The 15448-nt window shown below is 34.9% G+C and overlaps 1 protein-coding gene across 1 annotated transcript in view; it reads right to left on the reverse strand.

The window, feature by feature from the left end:
- The window catches only part of LOC107717225 (low-density lipoprotein receptor-related protein 1B-like), a gene marked incomplete at its 3' end in the record, with an annotated part of 268070 nt that overhangs the window by 82056 nt on the left and 170566 nt on the right, over positions 1–15448 (reverse strand). Inside the window, exons 46-54 of the mRNA XM_016523907.1 lie at positions 14575–14688; positions 14307–14465; positions 12335–12457; positions 8211–8330; positions 7720–7848; positions 7180–7302; positions 4754–4894; positions 3248–3435; positions 1522–1705 (exon numbers count right to left, since the gene is read on the reverse strand). Of these exons, the coding sequence (XP_016379393.1) occupies positions 1522–1705; positions 3248–3435; positions 4754–4894; positions 7180–7302; positions 7720–7848; positions 8211–8330; positions 12335–12457; positions 14307–14465; positions 14575–14688 (1281 nt within the window). The remainder of the gene's footprint in view (positions 1–1521; positions 1706–3247; positions 3436–4753; positions 4895–7179; positions 7303–7719; positions 7849–8210; positions 8331–12334; positions 12458–14306; positions 14466–14574; positions 14689–15448) is intronic.

Consider the following 15448-nt stretch of genomic DNA (forward strand, 5'->3'; position numbering starts at 1 on the left):
GCCCTGATATATATATATATATATATATATATATATATATATAAACATTCTGAAACGTAATTATGCCTTCAGAAAGGTAAAAATTACTAATGGTAACAGGGTTGAAAGTTTTAGGATTCAATTTCAAATTACAAACCTCGTGCTCAAGGCCATGAAAAACTAAAATCTGCTTATCTACATATATATTTTTCTAATATCAATTGTCCACTATTAAAAAACAACAACATGGTGACAGGGTTGACATTTTAAGGCATTTTAAAAGGATAAAGCAATAAAACTTAATATTCTTTAGACAAAACATGTTTAAAACATTAGAAAATATATTTTTATATTATATAATTATATTTATATTTGAATTATATTGCTTAAAATAAACATCAGTTGTTCTCTATACAATATTATGGTAACAGGGTTCATATTTTAAGACACTTTAGAAAGTCATATGGTACGTGTTCAAATATGGTATCATATATGGTGTTCTCGAAACATTATCATGGCAACAGGGTTGATATTTTAAGATGCTTTAAAAAATAAAGCAATAGAATGTATGAGACTTTAGCTTGTCTTTGATGGGTTAATATTTTAAACTATTATATAATTATATGTATATTTCAATTATATTATATTACTTAAAAAATAAATTAACGATTGTTCTCGAAACATTATCATGGTAACAGGGTTGATATTTTAAGATGCTTTAAAAATAGAATGTATGAGACTTAAGCTCGTCTTTGATGGGTTTGCTTTATAAAAGTATTATGATGTCATTATTATTAAATATTATGTTATTATTTATCAAATCGGTAATGGAAAAATATTTACATCATGGTAACAGGGTTGATGCATTCTTTTTAATAACGTAGTCAATTGAAACCTAAAAAACATTAGGACAAAATAAAACAAAATACTAGCTTTATTTCTATGTATTTTTTTCATCAAAATTTGTAAACAAAAAAGTAAACCAAGTAAAATTTGGTAGGGGAAAATAGATCCCCAATTATGCCTATTAATAGAAAATGGGAAAAACTAACACATAATTAACACATATAACCTATTTTGTAGAATGAGTCATATGGTACGTGTTCAAATATGGTATCATATATGGTATTATCATAGTATATTATATATGGTATTAACATAGTACCATGTTAAAAAGGCAATTGTAATTGTAAGTGGTGGTCTTCGGCAGATTTCATTAGCAGCTTCTTTGCATGTCAGCAGTGTTTGCGAGCGTACACTAAACGAGTGAATATAAACGTCTTTCTTTTATACAGTAAATAACTGCAGGCAGATGCCATATGTCACACCTGGATCTTCTCTTAGCCAATCAGAGCTCATCTCCAGCTGACGAACTAATTATCTTCAACCTCCTGTTGCTTTCCTCTAAATATAAGTCACAACAAGACTCAGTATGCGTGTTCTCGCCCGTGCGGGGTGTTTCTGGGCAAGTGTGACAGTAAAATCTTTGTGAGGGTCCACAGGAGCTCATTCACACCTGTGCTGCTGAATAGAGCAGAGTACCTGAGAGAGACCTGCAGCTGTGCGGGTTACTGGCGGGACGGTGGTACCCGTCGGCACACAGGCAGTGAAAAGACCCGTAAGTGTTGATGCACTGGTGACTGCAGGGAAAGTTCTCGGAACATTCGTCCATGTCAATGCAGGTCCTGCCGTCATTTTTCAGACGAAACCCCGGCCAACACATACACTAGAGAAGAAAGTAAAAAACAAAGATTTGTGGGTGAATCTCACAGAACTCTGCCAAGAACATGTATGGGTTATTTCACAAAAAAATATAAATAAATTACCTTTAATATATAATTATATAATTATAACGAATTAAAAACATATAAATATGTTTTTCAATACATTTTACTGAAATGTTGTGAAATGTTATACATTATATTTCAGTTATGTTACATTAATTAACATAAAACAAAAATTATATCAAAAATTATATTATATATGTTAAATATAACCCATGCAGGTTTTCCAATGCTGTGGAATCAGGAGCTCAGAAATTAAATTAAATTAAATTAAATAAAGTTACATAACACAAAACATTATTATTATTATTATTATTATTATTAAAATAAATAAATAATGTTTGTTATATAATATTAATAATATTATTGTATTATTGGTATTTTTATTTTATATTATATGATATTACTAACAAAAAATAAATTGCAATTCATTTAACATATAAATGAATTTTAGAATTTTATATAATTTCTTAATTAAAGTTTCTATTACATTTCTGGGTGAAATATGACCATGACAAATTTTCATGTGATTCACTCTAATACTAAAATATGCATAATTTATTCAAAATGTCTTTTTTATATATTTTAAACTATTTTAATTTATAACTGTATTTGAATAATTTTAGAATTTCTTCATCAAATTTTTGATTTGACTTTAAGGTCAAATATGACAATGCCAAATTTATATAAAATTCACTCTAATACTAATGAGAGACTAATGAACAGGAAGTGAGCAGTGAAACAAAACGATATTTAGTTTCTAGACCATTAGTTTAGTCATTAGTCATTCATTAAAACTATGCTTTATATTTTAATTATGCAGTAACAAAAGCTAAAACAAGCCAGGAAAACAGAGTTCTAGTAAGTTTGGAGCCGCCGTGTCCTTGACTGCCTGTTTTTAAAGTCAGTGTGGCTGTCAAACGACCGGCCCAGTATTCTGAGACATCAGCCAAACGAAGCTGTTCGATCTGCCACTCACTGTGTGTGTGTGTGTGTGTGTGTGTGTGCGTGCGTGTGCATGTCATTTTCCCACTAAAAACACACACTGTTTGTGTATGTGTGTGTCTGCTTTACATGTCAATCCATTGCTGTTCACTACCTCAGCTGACTTTCTCAAGCACTGAATAGCTAGCATACGTGTTTTAGCTCTCTTGTTTATACATTCACCGGTTAAACGTAAACTGACTGGAAATGGGATCATAACATTCTCCACGGATTTAGCACTAAGTTTTATAAACCTCTGTGGAATGTAAAAACATTATTACTTCGAATGATTTGTTTGAGCAGACTTTCCCAATATTGTCGTAGCCGCTAAAGCCTGCTAATGATGTTTAGCGAAGATTTGTTTAAAAAACAAAAACATTCTTTTGTATTCATAGGTCGTAGTTTCATGTGTGGACGTCTTTAGCGCGTAAATTGAACCAGATGCTTAATTCGTAAAAATAAAAACCTTGTACAGCGTGACAAATGTGCTTCATACACACCTTGTATCCCACGGGTAGGTCTTGACAGTCCTGGGTACAGCCGCTGACTTTACGGTTCAAACACTCGTTAACGTGGCAGTTCCTCTCGTCGGATCGGTCGCCGCAGTCATCGTGCTGATTACACACGCTCCCCAGCGGGACGCAGCGACCGTTTGCGCACATGAAAACCGAACCGTTGCACAAACTTTCTAAAACATGGAGCAGCGGGAAGAAAAAGGGGAGACAGAAACCAACAAAACCATCAGATTAGAAACACAGAACTCGAGTGGTTGCTAGGGTGCTCTGGACAGACTGTAGCACGTTTCTATGCCTTACCTCTGGCTGCTATGTGGTTGCTAGGGTGTTCTGAGAGCTTTACAGCCTGTTTGTTATGGTGTTCTTTGCTTTTTCAATATGTTGCAACTGTATGTGGTTGCTAGGGTGTTCTAGGTGGTTTTGGCACTTTGCTGTGGTGTTCTTGGTGGTTTTCAATATGTTGCTACTGTATTTGGTTGCTAGGGTGTTCTAGGTGGTTTTGGCACTTTACTATGGTGTTCTTGGTGGTTTTCAATATGTTGTTACTGTATGTGGTTGCTAGGGTGTTCTGTGAGCTTTTTAGCACGTTTGCTATGGTGTTCTTGGTGGTTTTCAATATGTTGTTACTGTATGTGGTTGCTAGGGTGTTCTGTGAGCTTTTTAGCACATTTGCTATGGTGTTCTTGGTGGTTTTCACTGTGTTGCTGCTGTATGTGGTTGCTAGGGTGTTCTGTGAGCTTTTTAGCACGTTTGCTATGGTGTTCTTGGTGGTTTTCAATATGTTGTTACTGTATGTGGTTGCTAGGGTGTTCTGTGAGCTTTTTAGCACATTTGCTATGGTGTTCTTGGTGGTTTTCAATGTGTTGCTACTGTATGTGGTTGCTAGGGTGTTCTGAGTGCTTTTTAGCATGTTTGCTATGGTGTTCTAGGTGGTTTTGGCACTTTGCTGTGGTGTTCTTGGTGGTTTTCAATATGTTGCTACTGTATTTGGTTGCTAGGGTGTTCTAGGTGGTTTTGGCACTTTACTATGGTGTTCTTGGTGGTTTTCAATGTGTTGCTACTGTATGTGGTTGCTAGGGTGTTCTGAGTACTTTTTAGCATGTTTGCTATGGTGTTCTAGGTGGTTTTGGCACTTTGCTAGGTTCTGGTTGGTTGCTAGAATGTTGCTTAATGGTCCAAGTCAAAAGAGCCTTATTACTAGTTTTAAGTTGTACTGTAAACATGTTGTAAACAACTGAACTGAATTTCCCACCAGAAATATAAACATAAAACTGGTGCGTAATGAGCTTGGCTGGGAACAGTAATGGCATCTGTTAACATTAATGGCATATGTTTGCCCTGGAACCAAACCCTCTCTGCCCAGCTCAGGTGGTACTGGCAGGGGTACAGGACGCAAACGGGGAGGACCAGGTGTTCTGACAAATCCCATATGGGACGGAACCTGGGGACCTGTCAGTCAAATGGGATGCGTGACACATGAGAGGGACTCGCCTGCAGCGGAACACTTTGGGTTGAGTGGCAGCTCGTCTGATTGGTCCAGACAATCGGGGAAGCCGTCACACTCCCATTGGGCTCTCAATAAACACCGCCCATCTGCGCAGCGGAACTCCTCCTCTTTGCATAAACGATATTCTGTTGAAAAAGAGAGAGAAAGAGTATGACAGGGAGAGAATTTAAACAACGGGGCAAAAAGTTCAAGCTGTTACTGTTTCAAATAGGTAGGCATGATATTTCAGTCACCATTATTATTGAGTTTAAACAAGATATATATTCACTGATATAAATTCACAATTGTAAGATGTCACAGTAAAAAAGGTCACAATTATGAGAAATACTCACACTGCAAGACAAAGTCATTTTTTGTGATAAAAACCACAATGGGAGACAAAGTTGCAAATTATGATAAAAGTCACATTGCGTGACAAAACAGCATTGCGAGATATAGTCATATCGCCAAAATGACTGTAATTGCGAGAAATACATTGAGAAGAAAGAATTACATTTTGTGATATAAAAAGTCGAAATGGGACACAAAGTCGCAAATTGTGAGAAACAGTCACATTGCGAGATATAAAACCGCACTGCAAGATAAAAAAATAATAATTGTGAAACAAAATCTAAATTGCGAGAAATGCATTGAGAGATTTAAAGTCATATATTGAAATATAAAGTCACCAGTAGGACAATAAATTAGCAATTATTAAATAAAGAAAAATAATCGCAATTGCTAAAAATAGTCATATTGAGAGAAATACAGATACATTTTGTGTTATAAAGTCACAATGAAAAACAAATTGTGAGAAATAGTCACACTGCAAGATATAAAACCTCACTGGAGACAAAAATATATTTGTGAAAAAAATAAAATCGCAATTGCGAGAAATATGTAAAGAGAAATAAAGTCACAAATGGGACATATGAAGTCACAATTATGATTAAAAAAAAATCTAAATTATGAAAAGTCACACAGATATATAAAGTCAATGATGATATATGAAGTAAATTATGAGAAAAAAAAAAGTGGCATATACGAGAAAAATCAAGTTGTGAGATTTAAAGTCACATTTTGAGATGGGACATATGAAGTTTCAATTATTAGAAAAAAGGCACAATTATTATAGTCAAAATAATACCTTTTACATAAGACAAAAAAGTAGATTTTAGGACCATAGAAATGTTGCACTTTGGCATTATTTCATTGTTAATTAAGCACATTTTCACTTAACTTTACTCACTTAAATTTATGCTGATTTTAAAATTAAAATAACTACTGGAGTATCCTTTCTAAATTACATTTATATTCTTTCATTTATTTATTTTTGTATGCAACTTTTTTTTTTTTTGGTTGGTTGGTTGATTTTCTTTTCGATTTTGTGGTAAAATGCGACCCAGACAGGTTTGTGAGATTCTTCCTCATAGATAACAATAAAAAGTGTGAAGAGTAGCCTATATTTCCATCAATTATTCTGAATGAGCATGTTTATTCTTAGACCTGAGGTATGGAGCATTGAGTTATGCATGCATTTCAACCGCTAAAACATCCAATTAATGTTGTGCCAACACAATTACAACCCATTAAATAGGCCGCAAAGGGATGGTCATTTTCAACAGAAAGTAATGAATCGAGAAACCGGAGCTGCTCACCGCATTCCAGAGACAAAGAGAAATAAAGTCACAAATGGGACATATGAAGTCACAATTATGATAAAAAAAAAATCTAAATTATGAAAAGTCAGATAGACAGATATATAAAGTCAATGATGATATATGAAGTAAATTATGAGAAAAAAAAAGTGGCATATACGAGAAAAATCAAGTTGTGAGATTTAAAGTCACATTTTGAGATGGGACATATGAAGTTTCAATTATTAGAAAAAAGGCACAATTATTATAGTCAAAATAATACCTTTTACATAAGACAAAAAAGTAGATTTTAGGACCATAGAAATGTTGCACTTTGGCATTATTTCATTGTTAATTAAGCACATTTTCACTTAACTTTACTCACTTAAATTTATGCTGATTTTAAAATTAAAATAACTACTGGAGTATCCTTTCTAAATTACATTTATATTCTTTCATTTATTTATTTTTGTATGCAACTTTTTTTTTTTTTGGTTGGTTGGTTGATTTTCTTTTCGATTTTGTGGTAAAATGCGACCCAGACAGGTTTGTGAGATTCTTCCTCATAGATAACAATAAAAAGTGTGAAGAGTAGCCTATATTTCCATCAATTATTCTGAATGAGCATGTTTATTCTTAGACCTGAGGTATGGAGCATTGAGTTATGCATGCATTTCAACCGCTAAAACATCCAATTAATGTTGTGCCAACACAATTACAACCCATTAAATAGGCCGCAAAGGGATGGTCATTTTCAACAGAAAGTAATGAATCGAGAAACCGGAGCTGCTCACCGCATTCCAGAGACTCGTCAGAACCGTCCCCGCAGTCGTCGTCATGGTCACACACGAAACGCCGCGGGACGCAGTTCTGGTTCCGGCACTGGAACGTGCTCTCGGTGCACGTGTTGTTCGGAGCTTATTAAAGAGAGGAACAGGAACAAACAGGACGTTAGGTATGTGTTAGGATAAAAGGAGTAGCACATAACAGACACCTGAGACTTGTCTCAAATCCCCAATTATTTTAGTTGTGGCTCTGAAAATTCAGGAACAGCAGATAAAAAGAAGATATTTTGGGTAAATTTGGCACCTTATTATCCAACAGTGGTGTTAACAGTGTTCACTGTTTCAGATTGCGAATTTTAAACTTTTAAACATAAACATAAGTAACATGAATCCAGTCAAATATGTCCAAACCTTTGACTGATGCATTCATTTACTAGCTTCATTACTATTGCGAAAAGCAGCAATTACGTTACCACACTGCAGTTTGGGGTGAAAACAGGAACAGGAAGTTGCTGGTTTTGTGAAAGGAAATATTATGTTTGAAATTACCACAGCCAGCTACCGCTAGTTCATCGCTACCATCGGGACAATCTCTCTCCCCGTCACATAACCAGTTTCTGGGTACGCAAGCGTACGATCCTGGGCAACTGAACAAACCGGGGGCGCATGTTGCCGAACCTGTCGAGAAAAAAAGAGATTGAGCATCGCAATCTCAAGCCAACATGCTGCACGATGTCATTAATGAATATTCATGTTTAAAAAAAAATAAATAAAACTTTCTCGAAATAATTGAAAAAGTTCAAGCATTGTCTTGAGAACTTGTTTAACAATCTGTTTGTGTTTGACCTTTGAGAAACCTGAGTTTTTTTTTTTTCCAGAGCCCATTTGTTAGGAGCACAGCGTGGCCATAAATTCGCAACTATGATGAAACCGCAGGCCAATTTTTCTTCCCGCCTCTTTCGTGTTGATTTATATCCTTCCTCTCAGAGGAAGTCTTTCATTGTGTGGCCTAAATGCAAATACGTGCTTCAGAGTTTTACCGCAAATTTCCTCGCTTTCGTCCAATCCGTCACCGCAGTCGTCCTCCCCGTCACAGAGCCACTGTTTGGCGATGCACTTGTTTTTCGAGCAGGCGAACTGATTCCAAAGGCACGATGAATCTAGAGGGAAAAGTTTGAACTTTGAAAATAAACCCACGGGAGGCAGTACTGACATTTAAGGAATGGTACAAACAAAAATGTTGATTCTTTCATCATTTATGTTGTTTTAAACCACTTTGGCTTTAGTTCTTTCATAGAACACAAATGTTCACACTGCTCCTTTTTCCAAATATAAAGGGATAAATAGAAATACAAAGTGTGAACATTTTATCTTGTGGTCCAGGAAAGAAAAAGTCATACAGGTTTGGAAAGACATAAAGGTGAATAAATAATGAGAGAATTTTCATTTTGGCAGGAAAACTACAAAGTAAATAAACCCATATAATAACCAAAATAAAACATGTAAAAAAATATATAATTATATATTAAGAAATAATTAAGAAAAGAGTCATATACAGGTTTGAAAAGAGAGTCAATAAATAATTACAGAATTTTCATTTTGGCAGGAAAACTATGAAAAAGAACATGTATACCCTATAATAATTCAAAATGAAAGAGTAAACTATGAAAGTAATCTATGAAATTACTTTTACTTTATTTCTTCTATAGAACACACAATATGGTATTTTGGAAATTTCCACGCTGCTCTAAAAGACAAAGTATATATATATATATAAAAAAAAGTTTTTTTTTTGTTTGTTTGGTTTTTTTTGGGCGGGAAAACTAAGAAAAGTTGTATTTATACCTTAATATAGCCAAAATAAAAGACAAAAAAATGTTCAAAATATTTAATGTTGTGGTCCAGAGAACAAAAGTCATACAGGTTTGGAACAACATGAGGATAAATAAATGATAACAGAATTTAAATTTTGGCAGGAAAACTAAGAAAATTAAATTTGTAAACTGTTACAACCAAAATAAAACATAAAAAAAATCTAAATATGTTATGTTGTGTTCCAAGAAAGAAAAAGCCATATGGGTTTGAAATGACATGAATTATATCCTATAATAAGCAAAATGAAAGTGAATACACTTCAATAGTTATAAGTTTGCCTTTGAAAGCCAAATTGAGTGCAATATCTGAGGAAAGTGGCATCTAAAAGCCCTCTTCGCCCTTGTTGGGATTAGAGATTCAACTTTGGAAGGCGATCGTGCTAGCAAGCACTTTTAAAGTAATTGTCCACTTGCATACGCACGCGAGCCACGAAAGCTGCGAGCAAATATGCCCCTATCAGCAGTCTGAAAGTTTGTTTGCTTGCGTTTGCCATGGATTTTGTGATATCTCTGCAAAGCCACCGGGGGCTGGGACAGAGAGAACAAGGTCACCAAGAGAAAGGTTTTAAAAAGTGACACCAAAAGGGCTGAAGACAACGAAAGCGAAGAGGATGAATAGGTAAATGAGGGTCATTCTTCAAAACCTGCCTTAGGGGAAGTCTCAAAAGAACAAATAACCAAAATGAAAGGTGAAAAAGCACCGGCACATTCGTCAAGATCAAGGACACGGAAACAAATCCATATTACTTGTGATTTTGGGTCAGTGACTACGAGGTCGCTGCGCGGTCCAGAGTTGTGCTGGCTTCACGGGAGCTTCAGTCGCAGATCAGAGTTCTTGCTCAGAATAAGACGCTTTGAAGCGGAACCAAAAGGATTCCCGACACGGGGTCGGGACAGAAGCAAAGCAAAGATTGGTCGCAGCAGGAAAGCAGAACTTCCTAGAACTTCCTACTCTACAGTTCTGCTCACTTTAGAGGTACATCACAAGGGAAACATGAATGTCGATAAGATTAATAATTATACAACACATTATAGCAAGATGTGGCTGGAATGACCCTTCACCTAAAGTTATACAGTTGTTCAAGTAACTTTCTTTAAAAATATAATGAAATTCATCTAAATATCCCCTGTAAGCATATCCTGAAATTGCAAGAAATAATTTATAATAATATAAGTCATCATAATTATGAGAAACAGTCGCAATGTGAGATATAAAGCAGCGTTGTGAGATTATATAGTCAAATTGCGAGATATAGTAGCTACACTAAAAAAGCGGGAGATAAAAAGTCGCAAATTGTGAGAAATAAAGTCATAATTATGAGAAATAAAGTCATATTGTGAGATACAAAGCAGAATCGCGAGATATATAGACATATTGTGAGATATAGTAACAATTAAGTCACAATTAAGAGAAATAAAGTCACATAGCAAGACTTAAAGTCACCATAGGAAATATAAGTCCCAAATTGTGAGAAATAAATTCAAAAATCATATTGCGAGATATAAAGCAGAATTGCTATATATATAGACATACTGTGATATAGAGTAGCAATACTGGGGAAAAAAAAATTCACTATGACAAGAAATAAAGTCACATTGCGAGACTTAAAGCCGCCGTGGAATATATAAAGCCACAAATTGTAAGAAATAAGAAATGATCGCATTACAAGATTTAAAGCACTGCAAGATATATAGTCATATTGTAAGATATAGCAATTTTACAAAGAAAAAAAAAACATTGGTATAAAAAGAAATAAAGACAGATATAAAGTCACCATGGGATACTTAAATTAGCAAATTGCAAAAAATAAAGAGGAATAAAGTCACATTATGAAATATAAAGCAGTATTTCAAGATATATAGTCATATTGTCAGATACAGTAGCAATTGACAATGTCACTACAATAAATTAAGTCACACTGTGAGATTTAAAGTCACATTTTCAGTTAAATTCAAAATGGCTATAACAAGAAATAAAGTCACATTGCGAGACTTAAAGTCACCACTGAAGACATAATGTCATAAATTGTGAGAAATAATGTCATAATTATGAGAAATAGTCGCATTACGAGATATAAAGCAGCACTGCAAGATATACAGTCAAATTGTGGGATATAGCAATTCTACAAAAAAAATTACGACACATTGTGAGTCACATTTTCAGATATAAAGTCACCACAGGAGATGTATATTCACAAATTGAGAAAAATAAAGAGGAATAAAGTTGCACTGTGAGATAATGCAGCACTGCAAGATATATAGTCATACTGCAAGATATAGTAGCAATTTTAAAAGAAAATGTTGCTATAACGAGAAATAAAGTCACACTGCAAGATTTAAAGTTACATTTTCAGTTATAAAGTCACTATGGGAGATATAAATTTGCAAACTGTGAGCAATAAAGTCATAATTACAGAAATAATATTGCATTGCAAGATATAAAGCAGCACTGCGAGATAAATAGACATAATATGAGATATAGTACCAATTCTGGAAAAAAATATAACGCTATAACGAGAAATAAAGTCACATTGCGCAATTTAAAGTCACCATGGTAGCCAAAAAGTTACAAATTGTAAGAAATAAAATCATAATTAATGAGAAATAGTCACATTAAAATATAAAGCAGAATTGTGAGACATAACAGCAATTCCAAAAAACAGTCTCTATAACGAGAAATAAAGTCACATGCAAGATTTCAAATCACATTTTGAGACATGAAGTCACCATGGGGGATATACATTTGAAGAAATAATTATGTGAAATACAGTAACATTGCGACATATAATGCAGCATTGCGAGAATTCTAAAAAATAAATTACAAGAAAAAAAGTGACATTTTAAAATGCAAAGTCACAAATGAGACATATAAACTCGCAATTATAAGGAAAAAGTTGCAATTGTGAGAATATAATTAGCTTTTTTGTTTTTACCCTGAAGTGGAAATGAGCTTCAATAAAATGCAATCACATAAAAGTACGAGCTTATAAGACTTCTACAATAATTTGTCTGGAATTTGAAATAACTTTTAGATAAAAGCGTAACTGTAACTCTCTAAAGCCAGGAATGTCAAGCAGCTAAACTCTCACGTTTAGCACTTACCACATACTAGCCGTGACAAGTGGATCAATAGAGCAAAATAGCACTTACGTTCTAATGTAGATGATGGTGCGTGACTTGAAGATAAATAAAGTCTTCAGACGTGAATATATTCATTAGGATGACATATAGAGCACACAATGTGTCCGGCAGGCCTGATCAGTTGAAGAATGTAGAAAGGTGGCGCTCACCGCATTGAAATTCATCCGCTCCGTTCTCGCAGTCTTTCTGTCCATCGCACAACCAGACGCTGGAGATGCAGTTTCCACTGGGACACGCAAAATGGCCGTCCTCACATGTATGAACTGAAGAAGCTGGGAGAAATGCCAAAATGAAGAAAATGAGGGTTAAGAGGAGCCTGTAGAAAAGCATCTGAAGTTCTTACTTTCAACAATTACCAAAGGGTTTGCTAGGTTCACCACTATTTTGAGAAAATAAAAAGGATGGGAACATGCTGTAAACAAATCAATTGTATGACCTCTAAATGTCTACCTCAGCTTCAGTTATCCAATTTGTTATCTGTGGTTTTGTATTTGCGTTTGGATTCTGACTTGCGTATCAAGGTTGTTTTAAACCTGCAGCATCTCCTTGAGTAAAAGAACAGGAAACATCTGAGTTTTTGTTTTCTACAGGATAGGAGCGACCACAGCAGAGGTCAGGAGCTGAATCCTCTTCATATTTCTATTAAAGGTTTGTGCTAATTTCTGGAGGAATCTTCTGCAGTTGAGTTTTTAAAAGGACATAAACATTTTCAGAGAATCAGTGCTTTAGCTAACAATCACACATTAGTATTATGTATTTCTGCCTTCAAGACTTCCAGGAAAGTTCCTATGTAGAAGTTTTGAAATCATAAATGGGTGTTTACAGGAACTTTTATGTCCCTAGGCATTGATTTTCATTACAACATTTTTTTTTCTTTGCTGTGTAAAGACTCTAAAACTGTCGAAGAAAACAGTTTAATATGGTATCATTCATATGATACTTTTCCTTTATATATTATTTTGTTTTACCGTTTTTTCCAAGACCAAGATTTTTTTTCCAAGAAGGTTAAATCTTAAAATATCAAAGTAAAATAAAAAAACTATTTTTTAACTATGATAATTAAAGTAAAAGTGAAACACATAAACGTATAGACATGTATAACAAATATACATGGATACAAATACACGTGAATATATATTCTGTCATCAACACATAAAATGGTCATAATCGAACCTGTAGTGAAATAAAAAAATAAACATTTTGTTGTTGTCAAATCAAAATTATTATAGGGATTTATTTATTTATTTATTTCAGTTGATAATTAATAACCCTGAAAAAAATCTGCCACATGTTGCATTGACTTTATATATTATTATTGTGTAAATTAATAAATTAAGTTAATAAATTATCATTTACAATTAAAATTCAATTGTGATCATTAAAAGGTCTGTGTAAAAATTATTATATTAAAAAATAATAATTGTGACTTGTTGATGCTACAGTTTCATTTACACACATTCTGTGTGTATTTTTATGTATATACTATACTATGTCAGAATGTGAATACATTTTCATTTACATTTAGTCATTTAGCAGCGACTATATGAATGAATGAATGAATGAAACTGTAGCATCAACAAGTCACAATAAAAAATTCACACATGATCATTAGCAACCCGCTTCTAACACAATTCCTTCATTGACATTCCCTAACTTGCAGATTTCAAAGACAAATCCAACTTTACAACTTTTAATTACAGCATTGCGATGACGTTTATACGCGGTCAGCTCATAAATTCTGACAGGACTGTAAAGTTCCGCAAAAAAATTCTACACACTCATCGACTTCCAGAGTTCTGTTTCACTCAGCCACAAGGACTTATTAAGTCACTAAATATTCTCAGTAGGTCCTGGGCTTTCTACATATATCATAAATATCTAAGTATAATACTGTCAAATATTTGGCAGGACTCAGTGCGATTGAGTCAAAAAAGTCCACATTTCACAGCCTCATAAAAGGCTCTGGCGATGTGAGTCGTCACTGCACCGCAATGCAAACTTTGTAAAAATTCCCTTTGTTCCCAGTACTATTTTCCATTCTTAACGTGACAACATTGTACTTTGAACACAAACAAACAAGAGAAAGACAGTCCGGGGGAGAGAATGCAAATGCATTTCTACCGTGGCAGTGTATTTCGTCTGCGTAATCCCCACAGTCGTTGGCTCCATCACAGATCCAGGAGGGATGAACACACAGCGACGTGGAATTGCAGCTTAGAAATCTCTCACTGTTGCTGGCATGAAAACCCAATCTGTAGTATTCCATGCAGTCTGTGCTATCTGGAAACAGAGAGGACAATGAGACTTATGTTTCACACGTTAAGTGACACACAAACACACACCTCCAGAAGTGCGAACGGGCTAGCGCCTTTACACATGCTAATCTTACTACAGCTTTTCTCGTCCGATGCGTCAGCGCAATCGATGATCTGATTACACCAGGATGATGCAGGAATACAGGCACCGTCTGCACAACGTCGCTCAGAGGACGAACACGAGGAATCTGGAACCAGAAGGAAAAAAAGCAGATTAACTAGATACACCTTAAAGCATACAAAAACAATTTAAATGAAGTCAAACTACTTTTAAGAAAACCAAAATGCTTTAAATAAAGTCAGACCACTTTTAAGCAAATCAAAACGCTTTATATCAAATCATTTTAAAGCAAACCAAAATGCTTTGAATAAGGTTAGACCACTTTAAAGGGGTCATATGATGCGATTTCAATTTTTCCTTTCTCTTTGAAGTGTTACAAGCTCTTGGTGCATAAAGAAGATCTGTAAAGTTGCAAAGTCTAAAGTCTCAAATCCAAAGAGATATTATTTATAAAAGTTAAGGGCCAACCACGCCTACCTAAAACGGCTCGTTCTAACACGCCCCCACGATTTGCATAACGCCGCCCAAATATTTACATAACGCCGCCCAAATGTTCACGCAAAAAAAGAAGGCGTAACTTTTATTCTCGATGTAGTTTTGTTGTTTCCGCCGCCATGTCATAAAGATGCTGTGTGCTTCGTTGTGAAAGCGAAACTACTTTGTTTGGTCTTCCAAAAGAGAACGATATCTGCTTCGTCATGCCTGGAGCTGATCCGTGCTGGTCGCTGAAGAAATACATCAACTTCGCGCTGTGGAACGCCGGATCGGCTTTCACCGTGGACAAAGCAGAGTCCAGCCCGGGGTCGTCACATGTCCTTCCGGACGCTCCTTCGTCGAAATCACCGGCCGCGCCGTTCTCAAGCCCGCCGCCTCTGCTCACTCAAGCC

This window comes from Sinocyclocheilus rhinocerous, unplaced genomic scaffold (assembly GCF_001515625.1).
Source record: "Sinocyclocheilus rhinocerous isolate Xijiao unplaced genomic scaffold, SAMN03320098_v1.1 scaffold4043, whole genome shotgun sequence".
NCBI lineage: Eukaryota > Metazoa > Chordata > Actinopteri > Cypriniformes > Cyprinidae > Sinocyclocheilus > Sinocyclocheilus rhinocerous.